The following is a 19,057-nucleotide window of genomic DNA, read 5'->3' as shown; positions in this document are numbered from 1 at the left end:
GTCGTTGTAGTATCAACGGCATCATCTAAATCACTTGGAGTGTCAATGGATGGTGAGTATCCATGGAATTTGGCCGCAACCAAAAAAGTAAAAAGATCTTAGTTTGTTGACTGAGGATTCCTGAAACGCAATGTTTGCGAAGTAACATTTAAATGTTCAGAAAAATGTAGCGATTTTTTTTTGTTTTTATTTATGTGTGTATTTTAACAATTTGCTACTTCTACACTCAGATGTAGCGATGGTCAGATAGAGATTCTTCATCTGACACATGCCAATTGATCAGCTCGTGACTAATTCTACTAGAGCAAAGTGTTATAACTAACACTTCCTCTCTAGCAGATACCATGAAGGCTTGGAGATTGCCCCTGTTAAGTAATACAAGATCTGTACTACTTAAGTACTCCATCAAACTGGAGCCTCTCAAATTGATGTCTGAGCTGCCCCAGATTATATGGTGAGCATTAGCATCACTACCAACAATTAGCGGAAGGCCTTTTGAAGTGCAGTATGCGATGACTTGTTTGAAAGCATCCGGTTCATCATGCGGTAAATAATCCGAACAATAGACGTATTTCCTGTTGAGGTTTCCAACAGATACATGAATTGTGATAGCACATACATCTCTGGCGGTTAGTTCAGAGATGAGTGTAGCAACTATTGTGTTGTTGACAAGCACACAGGCTCGAGGCATGACACGCGAGTTGGTCATTTCATGTTTACTGAAAGTAGCAAACACCGGGTTTACATGGTTTCCTAGATAGAAAATCCCCTTACGAAATTAAGATTCTTCTACCAAGGCCACTGGGGATGTACCATTTTGCATAAGTCTGCAAAGATTGATAGTTGCTGTTCTTTTATTCTGAAGATTGATCTGAGCTATCCTAACCGTAGCTACTACCCAAACTAGGTAAGATTAAACTCTTCGCAATAACAGCACAACAAAGAACAACAACAATTACAAGAGATCGGTATCGATTGGAAAACGCCAAAGGCGAAGATGCACAGAATACACTGTGTAAATCGCTCAATGCGAAACCATAGGTGAAAATTTAAACTGATTAACAACATCTTCATAATCCCGCCCTTATTTAGCCTCAAGTGAGACTAAAGAAAGGCAGTCGATTGTTTCGGAGAAACACAAGGTCCACTGCACCATTGCTCCGGAACAAATTCCCAAAACTCTAAGAAAGTCTAGATAGATCCCTGACGAACTTACAGAAGGAATCTGAGCAGGCACTTTTGAAAGAATCTGAAAAATCTCAGGAAGTACTCTTGAATTAATCTTCTGGATAGGGGAAATTATTGAAGGAATGCTATTGAAAACTTTAAGGAACTTCCAGGATTTTTAGGAATATTACTGGAGCAATCCTTTAATACAATTGTTTGAGAATTTTCTGGAAGTACTCTTGGAGCAATCTGTGGACGTATTTATCAAGAAACTCTTGTAGGATTGCCTGGGGAACGCTTATACAAGCCTCTAGATCTCTGGATCAAAGAAACAAAATCTAAAGGAATTTCTCAAGTAATTTCGAGGAATCATTTCTGAATAAATTTCTTCATGAATCCGTTGATAAATTCTTGGATAACTTTAAGGAAGAGACAAAAAAATATTTAGAATTTCTTGGAGAAATACCTAAAGAAATCCTGAAGGAATATCTGCATTAACTCCTGAAGGAATCTAGAAGAATTCCTGCCTGAATCACTTAAACCAACAATGCAAAAGTCTCTGAAGGAATTCCTGCAGGATTTTTTGAATCCCCGAATAAATTCCTAGATACAATCATACAGGAACTTAAAATCAAATCCCTATAGCAGTTTCTGATCAAGTCTCTGGCGGACTTCTTAAAGTAATACCTGCTCGATTTTTTTTAAGAAATCTCCGGGAAATTTATGAAAAAATCATTGAATGAATTTCTGAAGAAATCCCTGTAGAACATGTGACGAGTTTTCTAAACTAACCCTAAAAAAATTTAACCCTCTAATACTCATGTTTTATTATGATCTACATAAATATCATTTTTCGTTTTTCAAAATAGATTTAAACATGATCTTCCATTCCATTTTATTCTCGATTTTTGAATTCTGGTTTTCGATTTTTCTTATTTTTATTTTTGAACATCTCTACACTGTTATATTTTTTCTGGAAGCCTATTTGACATTACCGATTTTTTATGACAAAAACATTTCGAGATCTTATAACTATTTTTAAAATATTTGATTTTATTTTTTTAATGGAAAATTTTATTTTCCGTGTAACTTTTGAGAAAATCATTTTAGAGTGTTTTAAACTCTCTTGAGCTCCTTTACTAATGGAATGATTGAGCAAAAAAATTACATATGTTTATTGTTGCGTTCAAATACAAAAGATCTGAAAAGAGACCAAAACATCTACTTTTCAATGAAATAAAAAAAAATGTCAATACGCTTTGACACCAAAAACCATTTTAAGATATCGAGAACCGTCCTAAACATCAGCTTAAAATATTAAAGTTTTAATTGCCCAGGCAAGAAAAACATAAAAATGCTTGAACTATATCCCGTTTAAAGGCGGTGTTGGGTACAAGAGGGTAAAAGTAATTCCTAGCGGAGATTCAGAAGGAACTCATAAAAATCTACCAAAAAGTATTCTTTAAGAATCTTCTGGAACACTGTTGAGGCAAGCCCTGGAGATATATTTTAAGAAATCCCTGGAAGAATTTCTTTCGCTGGAGGAGTTTCTGAATGAAACCTTCTTAAATTGTGGACCGCATTGATGGAGGTATTTCATAAGAAATCCATGGAGCATTTTAAGAAGGAATCCATTGAAGATTTTTCAAAGGAATCATTGAAAAATTTATGGAGGAATTTCCAGGGATATTTCTAAAGGAATCCCTGGAAGAATTTCTGAAGGAAGAATTGCTTAAGATATGATTGGATTTCTGGAGGAATTCTGATCTTTAGATATTCAGAAGGAATTGCAAAAAGCATTTCTGTCCTACAGAAATCTATGAAAGCTGGAAACTTTTATAGAGGAACTGTTGTAGAAGTTTCAGGAGGAGCCCCTAGAGAAAAAAAATGCAGGAAATCCTAGAGGAATTTCTTAAGCAATCCATAAAAGATGTTCTATAAGAAATTTCGATAGGAATTCGTGGAGGATTTTCCAAAAGAATCCATGCAGCGATTTTGAAAGGAATGCAGTAAGGTTTTCTAAAGAAGTTTTTAAATTAACTTCTGGGGTAATCTCTAGAAAACTTTGACAAAAATTTCAAAGGAAACTTTAAATTTTCTAAGAAATTCTTAGAAGATTCCATAAGATACTTTCATAGAAATCTCCGAATACATTCCTTACAGAATTATTTAAAAGTTCCCTGGAATATTTTTTGTAGCAATTTCTGGAGGTATTACTGATAAAATAACTTTAGGATCTTTTCACAGGAATTCAGAAAGGGATTTCTGAAGATATCCATAGATGGGTTTCAAGTTATTCTTTCGATAAATTTCTGGAGGAATCTCTCAAAGAATTTATGAGGGAATCATAAAGGGATTTCTGAAGACACTCATGGAGAAACTTCTAAAGAAATCCATGCAAGACTTTCTAAAATAATTCCTTGAGAAATTTCGGAGGAATAGCTAGTGAAAACCCATATAAACAGCCGAGGCGGTAAACGCACGGGTATTCAGCATGATCATACTGAGGGTTCGATTCCCGGTCGGTCCAGGATCTTTTGGTAAAGGAAATTTGCTTGACTTCCTTGGGCATAGAGTATCTTCGTGCCTGCCACACGATATACGCATGCAAAATGGTCATTGGCAGAGGAAGCTCTCAGTTAATAACTGTGGAAGTGCTCAAGCTGAGAAGCAGGCTTTGTCCCAGTGAGGACGTTACGCCAAGAAAAGAAAGAAATAAGAAGCTAGAGAAAACGGGTTCAAGAAAACGAAGCCCATCATTCCAAAGCGTTGTATATTTCACGCAAAATAAACTAAATATCTATAAAAAATATTAAACCCCAACCAATCACGTCACCTTCATCACCTCCCGCAACATCTGGTTGCACAGCGCCGCATACGGATTCAGCTCGATCAGCTGCGTTCGGGCAAACTTACTGCCCAGCTTGGCGGCCGCTTCGAAATCCTCTCGGGCCCCGTCCGCGTCGTTGTTCTTCCTTCGAAGCACACCACGCTGGCAAAGCGCCCGACAGCCCGTCCTGCCGGACCGGTTCGAAAGCTTCAGCGCCTGTTCGATGTCTTGCAGTGCCGCTGTAAATCATCAGATGCGAAGTGCGAGAGGAAAGAAAACCGATTCAGTTAGTTTGACTAGTTAGCGCTAGGGGTTCGTGATAAGCTTTACCTTTCTCGTTGCCCAAGTACCGGTACGCTTGCGCACGATTGTTCCACGGTGCAGGTCGTTCCGGTGCTGCTGTAATGCTCTTGGTGAATAGCTCGATCGCTTCTTGCAGTTTTCCGCCCTCGGCAAGTTCAATTGCGTCAATTTCGAACTTTTTCGACTGTTGGATGCGGGGGTTGTCCGGCTCGGTCAAGTCTATGGTGGAAAATGAAAATCTTTAATTGATTGTTTTCCAAATCCTATGGGTATTGCTCATTTACAGATTGTTTAGAGCCTTTAGAATAAATTGAAGCCCAAATAATCTCAAACATGTTATGCAGTGATCGAGCTCGTGACGACGTTGACAAAAATACCAAAAATAGGATCGAATGGAGGATAATGAGGAATTGGCGCCAGGGATGGGAACACTCACTTGCAAAGAATTACACTTACTGGCTTTTTTCTCAGCTCAGAAACGCGCAATCAAGAAACGATGTATGGACTACTTTTGCCTTGCGGTTTTGTCTAAAAGTTTGCCGAATAGAGTAGAGGTCGCACACGCATATCAAAGTCGTGACAGAGCTGTGAAAGCGATTCTCCACGAGGTGAGTGTAATTTACATTCGTAAATATTAGAGTTAGGATATGGCGTCCTTGATGATAATTGTAGGAAAAACATTAATCTATAAGTTTGCCGAACACCATAATAATATTGGACTTCTTAACTGAGTTATAGAAAAATGACTCAAATGATTGCCAGGTGATCGAAAACATCCTTGCCGGAGTCCAGAAATGGCGACCAGAATATCCAAGATGATAGCTACTAATTTGTAGGCATCGTGGTCGAGCGGTTAGCGGCGTCAGCCGTTTAGATATCTCGTAAGCCTCGGAGTGTGGGTTCGATTCCCGCTCCAGTCGGACAAACGGAAAATTCTCCACGGCAGCCTATTTATTGCACCCATAAACTAATAGAAACGCTCCATAGAAAATCAAAAAGCGCTCCATAAAGAAAGAACATATGTTCCATGAAAATGTGCAATGTTACCCATAAATAATTGAAAACGTTCCATACTTTGTAAAAAATGTACCGTAAACCGGGGTCAAATTGATCTCCGGGTCGAAATTGATCAGACGTTTTTCAGTCAGATCAAGCATACTTTACATAGTTTCCTTCCAAGTATCGTGATGTAGGAATCCTATGCTACACGATATATGTGAGAAAACTATTTAAAACATACTTTATCTAACGGAAAAACGTCTGATCAATTTCGATCCGGAGATCAATTTGACCCCGGTTTACGGTGCCGGTAAAACACAAAATTTTCTCATTAAAAGTGAAATTTTGCATTAATTCTTCATTACACCAACGAACCTAACCTCAAAATGACTGATAATTCTCGGGTCATTTTGACAGTTGTAACATGAACATGAAAAGAACGGCAACAAGATCGATAAAGTAGGATATATGATCCGTCTTTTTCGTGCATGTGTGTGGTCTGTCAAAATGACCTGAAAAGTGTCAAACATTTTCATGGCTAACTTTGTTGGTGTAATGAAGAATAAACAATACTGAAATGCTCCATAATAAAATACAAATGCTCCATAGAAAAATGCAAATACCCCATAAAAAATAAAATTGCACCCATAGAAAATTGAATGTTGTCCGTTGTCTAATGTTATAGTATTGAGCATGCGAGAGAAATTTGGAAACTTCGGAAGTCAAAACTTCGGCAAAGTTCGGCGTCGGCATTCTAACTTGGGGTTCGCCGACGCATAAGAATTGCCTGTGTCGGCGACGCTTCAATTAGAATGCCGACGTTTTTACTTCGGCGAACTTTTGTTGGGGATAATTGATTTCACATATCGACTTTGGTCTAAAATAAATCAATATGTACAATAATGTTCAATCTGTGCGGCCTCTGGCCGAAGACGATGTGGTGTCTTTTAAAAATTCAAGATGGCGGTTCTAAATTCAAGATGGCGGCTGTTTAATGAAGTTTTATGCTCTAAAACATGCCCTAAAACCATGCAATATAGGTATACTTGCTATGAGGAAGATGTCTGTAGTCCAAAAACTGCGACCAGGATATCCAAGATGGCGATTCCAAAATCAAGATGGTGGCTGTTTATTGGCGTTTTAGGCTCTATTGGTATATTTGAAATAGAGAAGATGAACTTCAGAAATGACGACCAGAATATCCAAGATGGTTGTCCAGACACGGACACGTTGATTGCTTCCAGTAAGCTATATGCTCTTTAAAGGAAGCACGACACTAGACAACGGACTAGCATTCAACACCCTGTGGAACAGCCGAAAACTTTTCCTGACAGCTGCGGCGGGAATCGAACTCGTGCTCCTTAGCACGATGCGACTAAAGGCTTGGTGACCTTAGCCGCACGACCACGAAGCCACACAAAAATCCAAGATGGCGACTCCAAATTCAAGATTGCGGCTACTTAATGAAGTTTTATGCTATAAAATCATGCGATGTGGGAATATTTGATATGGAAAAGATGACGGAAGTTAAGGTGAAACGGGACGCCGTGTTATTTTTCCTATCTTGCCTCTCTTTCTAACAATTTGCCTCGCGATTTTGAAGATGGTAATCTCGAGTTCTCTTGCACTGAAGATGATGAAAAACAATCAGCATGTGCAGTGCAAGTGAGCATACACAATGATAGGTTTTTGTTGCAAAATATGAAGTAGAATCTGAGATTACCATCTTAGTAGCAACAGAGCAATGGCGGATATTTACCCGACCGTCCCGTCCGCCCTTAAACAATGGCGACCAGAATATCAAAGATGGCGAACTTAAATCCAAAATGGCTGCTCAAAATTCAAGATAGTGGCTTTTTCTTAAGATTTTGAAGCTCAAACATCAAATTCCAGATAAACGAAATGATTTTTGGTGCTATGAAATGGATTCTTGTTAAACGTATGAAAGTGCGCTATTCATCAAAACGTCACTTGAGTTTTGTTGAAATGGGTTTTTGAAGGTACGAGAAAGGCGCCATCACCGCTAGGTGGATTAATAAGGTTTTTTTTTGTTATTGCTATTAATGATTTTTAATGCAATACTTTGAAGATCCTTTTTTTATTTTTAAAAATACTAAGCGAGTTTCTTTTGTAAGCCTAAACGAATTATCAACAAAATTCTTGAAGGTATTCTCACGAGGTCTAACAACATATTTTCCAACATATTCTTGGCACATCTCTTGGAAGATTTTTATGGCAATTTGCGACATTCTTGGAAGATTTCCGTTGATGTTCTTGGTGACGTTTTAACAATGCCCTTGGCAGATTACCGGCTGAACTTCAGTTGGCCTAATGATTATGTCTTTGAATCACCTACCTGATGACGGATAGTTCGGTAACCCCTCCCTACTAGAAAAATAAATCAATAGCTCTTCTAGAGATTTCTTTCAGATTTTTTTCCACGGATTTGTAAAAAAAAATCAAGAATTTCTTCAGAAATTGATCCAGAAATTCCTTCAGAAGAAACCTACAGAAATTTCAAGAAGAATTCTTTCAGAAAACCTTCCATGCCTTAAAAAATCCTCCAAGGATTATTTCAGAAACGGATGCCCGACATTCTCAAAGCGGTTTTATTTTCTAAAAATCAAGAGATCAGAATTTTTCCAGAAATTTCTACTTGGATTTCTTAAAAAAAAAATCTTTATTTATAAACCTTGATGCCTTGATAGGATGTTATGAGTTGCTCCATAAAATGTCCAAAGAATTTTATAGAGAACCTTCTTAAATGACTCTATTGATTTCATAGAAAGTCCATAAAATAAGTCACGCAAAAATTGTCATACTTTTTGGGTTCATTCGCATATAACGTAACGCAAAATTCCCCAGATCCCCTCACTCTTCCACGTAACAACTTTTGTAAGGGGAATTCTGATTTTTTTTATGGAGCGTGAAACAGCAGCGGTAGACCCCCTTCCTCCCCTCTTAGTGTTACGTAATATGCGAGCGAACCCTTTGTATGGAATTTCTGAAATTTGTATATAAATTACTGAAGCTGACTTCATAAATAACTCCAGGATTTCCTTTTATAAAGCAATCTGAGGATTCTTTCCGGAATTCCTCCTTTGATTCCTTCAAAGATTCTTTCAGGGATTCTTCAATATATTTTTTAAAGAATGTCCTCAGTAATTCCTACATTATTTTTGTGGTTTCAGCAGATATTCCCTTGGAGATGTCAGCAGAAATTCATACAGAGATTCCTTTGGCAGTTCGTCTGGGTATTTCTCCATGTATTTACCTAGAAATTCCTCCAGCATCTCTTTCAAGGATACCTTTAGAAGTTTTTACTTGGATTCTTTAAGATACTTTTGAAATTTTCTATCTCCAGGAATTTCTACAAGAATTAGATAGAAGATTTATAAAAAGTACTTGAAGTATTCTTTTGGACGTTCCTTCATGGATTCCTTAGGATTTCTTCACGAATGTCGGCAAGTGATTTCCTCAAAAAAAAAAAAATGAACAGATTTTTTTAAAATAATTTTCAAATATTTTCGGAATATTTTCCAAGGGTTCCGGGTCATTTGGTCGAACGCCATTTGACCGAATGCCGTTTGGTTGAACGCTTTTTGGCCGAAAGGGTCATTTGTCGAATGCCGTTTGGCCGAAAATGAATGATGTACTGAAGTGACCATGCCACTGCTCCCCGCATCAGTATAACTCGAAAGAACAGCCTGTGATTCAAAGAAGGAATAATCTTTGATATAATATTGGCAGTTTCAATGCCAACTAATCCCTCAATGTAAAAAATAGAAAGAATGGCCTATGATTGAAAGAAGGAAATATTTCTTATGATCATACAGTGATAGACATTCGTTTGGCCGAGGCCAAAAAATTTTCAAAAAAGCGTCAGGAAACTCATACAAAAGATTTTATGATAAAACTTTTTTATCGTAGTGATAGTATATCTAGTACTGTTTTATAAAAATGTGATACATCACACTTACATATACACTGAAACAAAAACAAGGGTAAAAACCCTTCAAATATCATTTTTTGCCTAGACATTCTGTTAAGGCCCAGTAATATCAGCCCTTCTGGCAGCACAGATAAGTTCCACAATCTCTTATCATTAGTGTTCTCGCTTTATCATTCGCAAATTAGATTCCTATCTTTATCACTGTTACCAGGTAGACCGATAGAAACGATCGCTCCTGATCGTGTTTCAAATTCACCACTGACCCTCGGTAGCACTGTAGATATCGGGGCAGTCGTTAGTTGTAATCGAAGATCACGCGAAATAGCATCGAATAGACCCTTTAAACCAAAGGCTACCGAGCAATAAAGTTTAGTTTTATTTAAATCGCGTTTCAATAAAAAGTAAACTTGAACGCCGCGAGTTTAGTTTTTCGAGTGTCCGAAGTTTTCTGAGTGTGCCGGTCCGGATCGCGAACATTAAATTTGGTCCTTCGAGCCGGATTCGTCGACCGGTGACCATAGCGAAGTAGCAAGAAAACTGCGGACAATAGTGCAAAAAAAAATAGCCGTAAAAGTTCATCATCGCCATCGCGGTTCGTTTGTGCAGTGATTGTTCGCGAGAGGTGCCATCGAAGAAATAGTGGAGCGCAGCCATTCGTCATTATCCAGGAAAGGACAGGATTACACCGAGTAGCCGATTGCAGATTTCGGAAGGGCATCCAGGCTGAGAGATATCCAGCGGAATCGGGACGGAGCTTACGGCCTAAGAACCAGGATAAAGGAAAGTACTGTGTTGCATGTGTGCATGTGGTTAGAAGTGGCGCCAAGCATGAGGGTCACTGCCCTGTGATAAGGGTCAATAAAGAATAGTGGTTGAATGAAATCAATGGTGGTTTCTTTCTTTTGCATGCGAACTTAGAGTTGGTCCTTAAGTTGGGTTCTACGATTGACGGTTGGTCTTGATTTCTGCTGGAAATTCTTATGCTTGTTGTTCGCTTGGTCGGTTCCCCTCGCTGCAGTCAATCTACTCTGCCTGTCTACTGTCAATCGTGGGACGTCGAGTTGAATCGCGAGTCGCGGGTGAATGTTCGAGTGTGCAGTAATAGTGCTGATTTTCTAGTGCACAGTGGTCCAAAAAGCTGTTTTGTGCAGTGTTAAATTAGTAATTGATTGCACCTGCAAACAATTACATTGTACCAGTGACTTGATAGTGCTCGACTACCCATCAGTGAAAGTGTTTCCATTTATTTGGCAAAATTAGTGAATGCAGCGGAAGAAAAGGGTGAAAATGACCAGCGAGTTGAAGGATCTACTGAAGCAGGAGCGGCAGCTTCGCAACACCGTCGATGGAGTGCGGAAGTTCATTGCCAAATATAAGCCGGAGAAACATCTTGACCAAGTGGAAGCCCGACTAGACATGCTGGAAATTGCTATGAAGCGGTTCTACGTAGTTCGCCGGAGAATCGATGTTCTTTTGGAAGAAGCCGATGAAAAACAAGTGTCCGAATCAAAGGAAGATCCAGACGAGAAGGCCAATACTCTAGCAGATCTTATTGAGAAACGGCAGACCGAGAGCTTCGAATTGGTTGAAATGGTTGAGGATACCTACTGCGAGCTGAAAGCCAAACTGCGCAAACTGTCAGCTACTGCAGATCCTCCTGCAGCGACCGGTCAGCAGGCAGCTCCCGCTGCTTCCAGTGCGATTTCCAGAGTGAAGCTTCCCGAAATCCGTTTACCTAGCTTTGGAGGTCGCATCCGTGAATGGGTCACATACCGTGACATGTTTAGGAGTCTGATCCATCGGAATGACCAGTTGACAGAAATGGATAAGTTCTCCTATCTACGTTCGTCCCTAACCGGTGAAGCGTTGCAAGGAATTTCGTCGATTGAGATGACTGCTGCCAACTACCCTATAGCGTGGGACAGCCTCCAAGAGCGATATGAGAACAAAAAGCTCATCGTCACGGCACATCTTGATGCTTTGTTCAGCGTGGAATCAATGAAACGTGAAAGTTATGAAGCGTTAAGCCACGTTATCAACGAATTCGACAGAAACCTGCAGCAGTTGACGAAAATCGGCGAAGACACGACCGGGTGGAGCACAATATTGGCTTACATGGTGTGCTCCAGGCTTGACACCACCACACTTCGTCAATGGGAGTCGCATCACTCTTCTACAGACGTCCCTGGCTACGAAGATTTGATGGAATTTTTGCGAAAGCAGGCCTCCGTTTTGCAGTCTTTGTCGTCGTCGAAGCCGAGTCAGCAGATCGAGTCTAAGAAGCCTAGATATACGGTTAGTCACGCCACATCGCAATCTCCGAGAAATTGTCCGTTTTGTGGGGAGAGTCAGCATTCAGCTTTCAGATGCCAGAAGTTCCTGAAAATGAAGGTCCAAGAGCGTTACGAGAAGGTGAAACGGAGCGGATTGTGCTTGAACTGTTTTTCGTCGTCTCACATGGTTCGATACTGTACGAGCGGAACTTGCCGGAATTGTCACCAACGGCACCACACCCTATTGCACATCGGATCAACCAACAGCGGAGCAGCGTCCCCGCCGGCAGCGACCGGTTCCTCCGTCCCACTTGTACAGAACCGACCACAAAAAGCGAATAATCAGAACACACAAGCTCAGAATCAGACCACACCCACTCAAAACCCTGGATCACTCACGAACTCACACCCAATAGCCAGTACAAGTTCGCATCAACCACATTCACACCCATCACACGCCACAGATCGCACACTAGTTACGCAAACAAACTCACTACCCTCCAGCGCACCCTCGCCCACTCGGCAAGTGTTGCTGTCTACCGCTATGGTGATAGTAACCGATCGAAATGGCAACTCGAAAATTGCTAGAGCACTTTTGGACTCCTGTTCAGAGTACTGTTTCGCCACTTCAAAGTTCTGCCAAGGTCTGACGTTGGCCGGAGCGGACAGCCATCTCGCAGTTTCTGGAATTGGTGGCTCCGTTGTACGGTCGTCGAAGATGGTCGAAGCAGATATATCTCCACGGTTCCCCAGCATATCGTCGTATACCGAAACCGTTCAGCTCCACGTTCTTCCCAAACTCACGGCTACATTACCAGTTGATCGAGTTGATGCTGGAACGTTATTAGTTCCTGAAGACATTGTTTTGGCGGATCCTGGATTTCACGAGCCCGGGCCAGTAGATTTGATCATTGGCGCCGAGTTTTATTTCGATCTGCTGAAGGAAGGCCGCAAGAAAATGTCGGATGATGGACCCACCTTTCAAGAAACCGTCTTTGGATGGGTAGTCTCTGGTCGTGTTCCTGGCAAAGCGGAGGAGGTTTCGAGAGCAATGGCTTACTTGTGTTCAACGGTGGATCTTCGAGAATTGTTAACCAAGTTCTGGGAATTGGAGTCCTGCTACCGCACACTCTCCGTCGAAGAATCAACGTGTGAGGAGATTTTTCAGCGATCTACAGTGCGAGATGAAGATGGAAGGTTTGTCGTCACGCTTCCCAAGAAGCAATATGTCATCGATCAGCTAGGAGACTCCAAAACAACTGCACTTAGGCGCTTCTACGGATTGGAACGTCGTTTCGAGATGAACAACACGCTGAAGGCTTTGTATTGCGATTTCATTCAAGAATACTTGGCCATGGGTCACATGCGCGAAGTCTCTGCTGAAAATTGCGAACGTCCATCGTACTACTTGCCACATCACGCCGTCTTGAAGCCGGAAAGTACGACAACGAAGCTGCGCGTCGTGTTTGACGCTTCATGCCGCACGTCTACTGGAGTGTCACTGAACGATGGATTAATGGTCGGACCCGTCGTCCAGGACGATTTGTTGTCGATTATCCTACGGTTCCGGTTCCACAGATTCGTTGTTGTTGCGGACATTGCCAAAATGTACCGCATGGTCAACGTGTGTCAAGCCGATCAGCCTCTTCAGCGCATTCTTTGGCGAAGCTCGACCAGCGACCCTGTGAAGGCCTACCAGCTTACTACCGTTACGTATGGTACTAGCTCTGCTCCGTACCTTGCAACAAAGTGCCTTCAACAGTTGGCAGCAGATGCCGAAGCAACGCACGGAAAGGCAGCTACCACAATTCGGAAGGGATTTTACGTTGATGATCTTCTAACGGGAACAGACGACGTAGAAGAAGGAAAGGCCCTAGTAATTGAGATCTTGGACCTCATGAACTCCGCTGGTTTCACTCTACGAAAATGGAGCTCCAACTGTGCCGAGATCCTTTCAAGCATTCCCGAGGAACTACGAGATGAACGAGCTACTCTGGAATTGGATTCGTCGTCATCACCAGTCAAAACTCTCGGCCTCATTTGGGAACCTGCTACCGACATGTTTCGATATGCTGTGCCACAGTGGAACCCTCAAACTCCAATCACCAAGCGAATCGTGCTTTCTGACACTGCACGGATCTTCGACCCGCTTGGTCTTATTGGCCCAGTAGTGGTACAAGCCAAAATATTCCTCCAGTCGTTATGGAAGCAAAGCTGCGATTGGGATGATCCGCTTCCGGAAGAATTCCAGAACTATTGGCTTGAGTTTCGCCGGAATACTATCGCGCTCGAATCACTCAAGATTCCAAGGTGGACCTGTTACACTCAAGGTCTACTCAGTGTAGAAATACATGGATTCTGTGATGCATCGGAGGCGAGGCAGCATATGGTGCATGTTTGTATCTTCGCTGTGTGTCGAATAGCGGAGAAATCAGCGTTCGGCTGATTACGTCAAAGTCCAGAGTTGCGCCATTAGAAGACTTGACCCGCAAAAAGAAGAGACAGTCGATACCGCGCCTTGAATTGTCGTCGGCTTTGTTGCTGAGCCACCTCTATGAAAAGGTTACTGGCAGTCTTCAACTCCCGCATCAATCATTCTTCTGGACCGATTCGATGATTGTCAAGTGCTGGTTATCGTCATTACCTTCCCGTTGGCAAGTTTTTGTTGGAAACCGTGTTTCTGAAATACAGCACATTACCAAGGAAGGCGAATGGAACCACGTTGCCGGGGTCGAAAACCCTGCCGACATTCTCTCTCGTGGTACAACGGCTGCTCAAATACAGTATCAGCCGTCGTGGTTCGAAGGTCCCATTTGGCTTCGTCAAGATCGTTCAACATGGCCGAAACCCTCGTCAACACAACCACCAATAGATAGTGCACTGCTGGAAGAACGTAGCACGATATCTCTCCCTTCTCGCGTGACTCCGCCAAACGAACTTTTCTCGCTCCGATCATCGCTCACTGATTTGGTTCGTCTAGTGGCATGGCTTCGTAGATTCGTGCACAATAGTTCACCACGCAATCGCTCAACTAGGCAGGAAGGACGCCTGTCCCTGAGAGAGTTGGATGACTCGCTTACTCACCTCGTCCGAATCTCTCAAAAGGAGAGCTTCCCAGAAGAATTTGCGGATTTGACGCGGAGTCGGCAGCTGAAATCATCCTCCAAGTTGTCGCTTTTGAATCCCGTCGTCATAGATGGAACACTCCGCGTCGGCGGCCGGCTGGCAAATGCACCGATTTCAGAATTTCGAAAACACCCGATGATTTTGCATCACCAACATCCGTTAGCTGCACTAGTAACTCGGCATTATCATCTAAAACTCCTTCACGCTGGTCAACAACTCCTCATCGCTTCAGTCAGAGAAAAGTTCTGGCCTACAAATGCCCGAAATCTGGCACGCAAGATTTGCCACCAATGCGTGGACTGCTTCCGCAGTAAGCCAAAGGTGCAGGAGCAGTTAATGGCAGATTTGCCGGCTGTCCGAGTAAACCCCTCAGCAGTCTTTTGGAAGGTAGGAGTAGATTTGTGTGGTCCCTTCTACATCAAGTACCCGATCCGTCGAAGTCCAGCAGTCAAGTCCTACGTAGCGATTTTCGTTTGCCTAGCGACAAAGGCAGTCCATATGGAGATAGTTGCTGATTTGTCTACTCAGGCATTTCTCGCCGCCTTCAGGAGATTCGTCGCGTGCCGTGGAAAACCACACACGGTTATGTGCGACAATGCGACTAACTTTGTCGGCGCCAACAGAGAACTTGAGGACCTCCGTCGTCAATTCCTGGATCAGCAATTCCAGCGCACCATCACTCGTTCAGCAGAAGACGATGGCATTCGGTTCAACTTCATTCCTGCACGGTCTCCAAATTTCGGAGGATTGTGGGAGGCGGCCGTAAAATCGTTCAAGGGTCACTTCCGCAGGACCATTGGTACTAGGCAGTTGAGCTACGACGAGCTGAACACTATCGTACAACAAGTTGCAGCCATACTGAATTCTCGCCCGCTAACGCCTCTGAGTAACGACCCCGACGACTTTTCGGCACTGACTCCCGGCCACTTTCTGATCGGAAGGCCTCTAACCGCTGTTCCGGAGCCCGATCTACAAGGAATACCGGAGAATCGTTTGGCTGTATGGCAAAGGTCCCAAGAGTTCGTTCAGAGGCTGTGGCAAACATGGAAAACCCACTATCTGTCCGATCTCCATAACCGGACAAAATGGACGAAACAGCGCGACAACCTGAAGATAGGCACAATGGTGCTTGTCAAGGAGGACAACCTGCCACCACAGCGATGGCAGCTAGGACGAGTAGCAGAAATCTTCCCTGGATCGGACGGCAATGTCCGAGTAGTAACCGTCCGCACAAAGGATGGGTCCTTCAAGAGGGGCATTTCAAAAATTTGTGTGCTTCCAATCCGGGACAACGCGTCCACATCATTATGTTAAGTATATGTATTATATTGCTATTTCTGAAGTTATCTGTACAGGATATTTTGAATGAAAATTTAGTAGCAGAAATTTAAAACAAATCTGAAAACATTCTTGACCTCTTGAAGGAATCACCAAAAGATTTTTTTTAAGAAATCGTTGAATTAATGCCGGGAAACTGGAGAATGATCTGCAGTAATTCCAAGAAGAATAGCTTAAGATATTCCTGAAGAAACTCCAGAAACAAATCCTGAAGTGATCTCTGAAAGAACTCCTGAAAGAATCTCTGAAGGGATTCCTGAAGGATTCCTGGAAAAAATTCTGAAAGTATTCCTGAAGGGAGGTCTCAATATATCCCCCCCTCCTCTGGAGGCAAGCATTCCTGGATCGTCTATGAATCCCTCTGGAAGAACTTCAAGAAGAATCTCCGATGAATTTTCAAGAAGAATTTCTGAATTACGATTATATGTCGCCGCCGCTGCCTTAATTTACTATTTACGCCGGTGAAATGTGCTTCGGCGCACACGTCTATTTGGGACAATCTTGGTGTTTGAGATTATCCTGCTTCAGTATCACTAACTGGCCTCAACATACATTATAGAGATTTTTCTTGTTTTGTTCAACAGCTGTACTGAAGACAACATCTTCTTATATAATAAGCGTTTCGAGATATAACGGGTGATTCTAAACTTTTTCAGGTGAATTAGTATTGCTGCAATTCTTTTATAATGCGCATATACAGGGGATGACTAAAATGTTTGGGATAGGCAACTTTTTTTTCTCTCACAAAAAAGTTCAACAAGCTATAACTTTTCATAGAGCGCATCAAAAAATCTTAAATTTGGCTGTTTGTCAAACTTTTATGTGTGCATCATTGGTACAAATTTGGGCTCGATTGATTACTATTCCGCAAAGTTAGAACCGTTCGCGTAAAACACTATTTTTCAGACAACTCATTTTTGAGGTGTCATATCTCGGAAACTAGTGAACCGAATTGAATGAAATTTTGAACGTACACTAACAATATGTAGATGCTTCACAAACTATTAAAACATATGTACTTTTTAAACGTTGAAAAAAAGTTATCATGGATTGACACTTTTTGGATTTTTCTCGAAAAAATGTATTTTTTTCTACATCAATGTCAATAAATTTGAGTGTTGATATCCAAAGATTGTCCACTTCTGTTCTCAAGTTATCTCTAATCAGATATATTGAAGCCTATTTAGATTGAAGGAAGAACGCATTCAGTAATTTTTGTGTGGTATTGTAAATTTGACTTATTTTCCTATATATGGGTAAAAATTTTAATCCGGTATAACTTAATTCTCCATGAGAAAATATTACATTTTATAACGTCGTATTAAGTATCAATATATTGTTGATAAACGTTAAAAATTCATTCAATTTGGTTCACTGGTTTCCGAGATATGACAGTTCAAAAATTAGTTGTCTAAATAATTGTGTTTTGCCCGAACGGTTCTAACTTCGCGAAAAATTAATCAATCAAGCCCAAATTTGTACCGTAAGCCGGGGTCAAATTGATCAGCGGGGTGAAATTGATCAATCAGGGACTACATTGTAATTCCATAGTAGCAACTTCTATACGTCGTTATGATCATAATGTTCTTACGTCATTCTGCTCATGGATGCTTAGAGATGAGTATGCACTTTTCAATTTTTAGAAAAAGTTAGTCTTACATTACTTTTATAAAGGTTTTCCAATGTGTTCATTACTTAGATGAAACCGTTGGTTCTAAACAATCAATTGCCACTAGTATTACCTATGAACTTTTTGTATTCACATTTTTATGGAATCTTTATTGTGATGTTATGTACCTATTCTAGACAAGAATCAGTTAATAAACTAAAAAGTTATTTAATGTGGCTGAACTCGCTAATTTCATAGAAAATTGCCTACCTTCAGGCGTTTAAGAGTCAATTTCAAAAGTTGATTTAGCTTTTTAACAGCCAAATTCACAAGTTGTAAGAGTTTTGACGCGTTATTCGTGTGCAGAAGGCCAAAATTAGGCAAATAAGGCGATTTAGAATTTTAACTGATGTAAAATTGTATGCTGATCAATTTCACCCCAAAATGGTATTTTCATTATTTTAGGGTTTGAAGTTATTTAACTTTATGTTAAAATTTGTTGAAACAAAATTGTGTCATGTAGTTTTATAGAGGTCCACCCAGTACTGAGTTTTCATAAATTCTTTTGATAATATTTGGATTGGTACTCACGTTATCAGCAAAAGGTGTTTTAAAGTGATCAATTTGACCCCGGTTTACGGTACCAATGATGCACATACAATAGGTTGACAAACAGTCAAAATTTGAGATTTTTTGATGCACTCTATGAAAAGTTACAGCATGTTGAATTTGTTTGTGGGATAAAAAAGTGGCCTATCCCAAACATTTTGGCCATCCCCTGTACAGTAATAAAAATTCTGTTGGTTTTAATTTTAAATCGATTATGAATCTATACTTAGAATGTACTAATTCAAATACCTTGCAGATCTTCAGGAAACTCCTCCTTCCCAGTATAGATCAGCTCTTCTCCGCCGATTTGCGAAGGATTGAATATCGATTCCAGCACCTGTCGGTCGTGCTCGCTCAAGCAATCTCGATTCAAACTCGCCATTCTGATCGTCTTCGTTCTAAGATCCTCACCACTCAACCACCTTGTAACAACTGCCAGCGGTATCCCGTCGTCTGGGTTTGCTTAGAAGTTTCCATACACGCGGCCGTCGTAGGAATCCAGAGAACCACAAAAACTCTCGATTTGCATAGTCAGACTTGAAACCGGGTCCGGTTGTCGGTCGTCAAGCAACAACGCGATGACGATTCTGAATCAATAACAAAAAACAAGTTTCTAAACGCACTGTAGGAGGCAGGTATCCTATCCGTTCAATCAGGTAGGTACCTACCCAGTCAGTAGGTAAACACGATGTGAATAAACGTTATCACAGCGCAAACGAGAGCCGGTTTCAAAAGCTAGCTCTGCAAAAACGGGAAACAGCGACAACTTCTGTTGGTGCTTTATAGCTTCAAAGCATGGAACTTTATAGCACGACGTTTGCTTCCACAGTCTAACCATAATTCGATGATTT

General features: G+C 41.2%; 1 protein-coding gene across 1 annotated transcript; it reads right to left on the bottom strand.

The window, feature by feature from the left end:
* Nucleotides 1-3,923: 3,923 nt before the first annotated feature.
* Nucleotides 3,924-18,820, bottom strand: LOC115260975 (tetratricopeptide repeat protein 36 homolog). Its single transcript, XM_062855543.1, has 3 exons — nt 18,456-18,820; nt 4,328-4,519; nt 3,924-4,236 (listed from the first exon to the last, which is right to left on the bottom strand). Exons 1-3 carry the CDS (start codon nt 18,586-18,588, stop codon nt 3,995-3,997), a joined length of 567 nt encoding a protein of 188 aa, XP_062711527.1. The 5' UTR covers nt 18,589-18,820; the 3' UTR covers nt 3,924-3,994.
* Between the last annotated feature and the right edge of the window lie 237 nt (nt 18,821-19,057).

Source organism: Aedes albopictus, chromosome 3, assembly GCF_035046485.1.
Source record: "Aedes albopictus strain Foshan chromosome 3, AalbF5, whole genome shotgun sequence".
NCBI classification, from domain to species: Eukaryota; Metazoa; Arthropoda; class Insecta; order Diptera; family Culicidae; genus Aedes; species Aedes albopictus.
The sequence above is the reverse complement of the archived record's forward strand: the minus strand, read 5'-3'. Positions and strand labels throughout refer to the sequence as shown.

Bases quoted from the DNA above. Each gene is read 5' to 3' on its own strand.
- LOC115260975 (XM_062855543.1), bottom strand. From the start codon at position 18,588: ATGGCGAGTTTGAATCGAGATTGCTTGAGCGAGCACGACCGACAGGTG. The intron at 4,520-18,455 runs GTATTTGAATTA...TTTCCACCATAG, and splicing joins GTTTCCTGAAGATCTGCAAG to ACTTGACCGAGCCGGACAAC. The intron at 4,237-4,327 runs GTAAAGCTTATC...GATGATTTACAG, and splicing joins GTACTTGGGCAACGAGAAAG to CGGCACTGCAAGACATCGAA.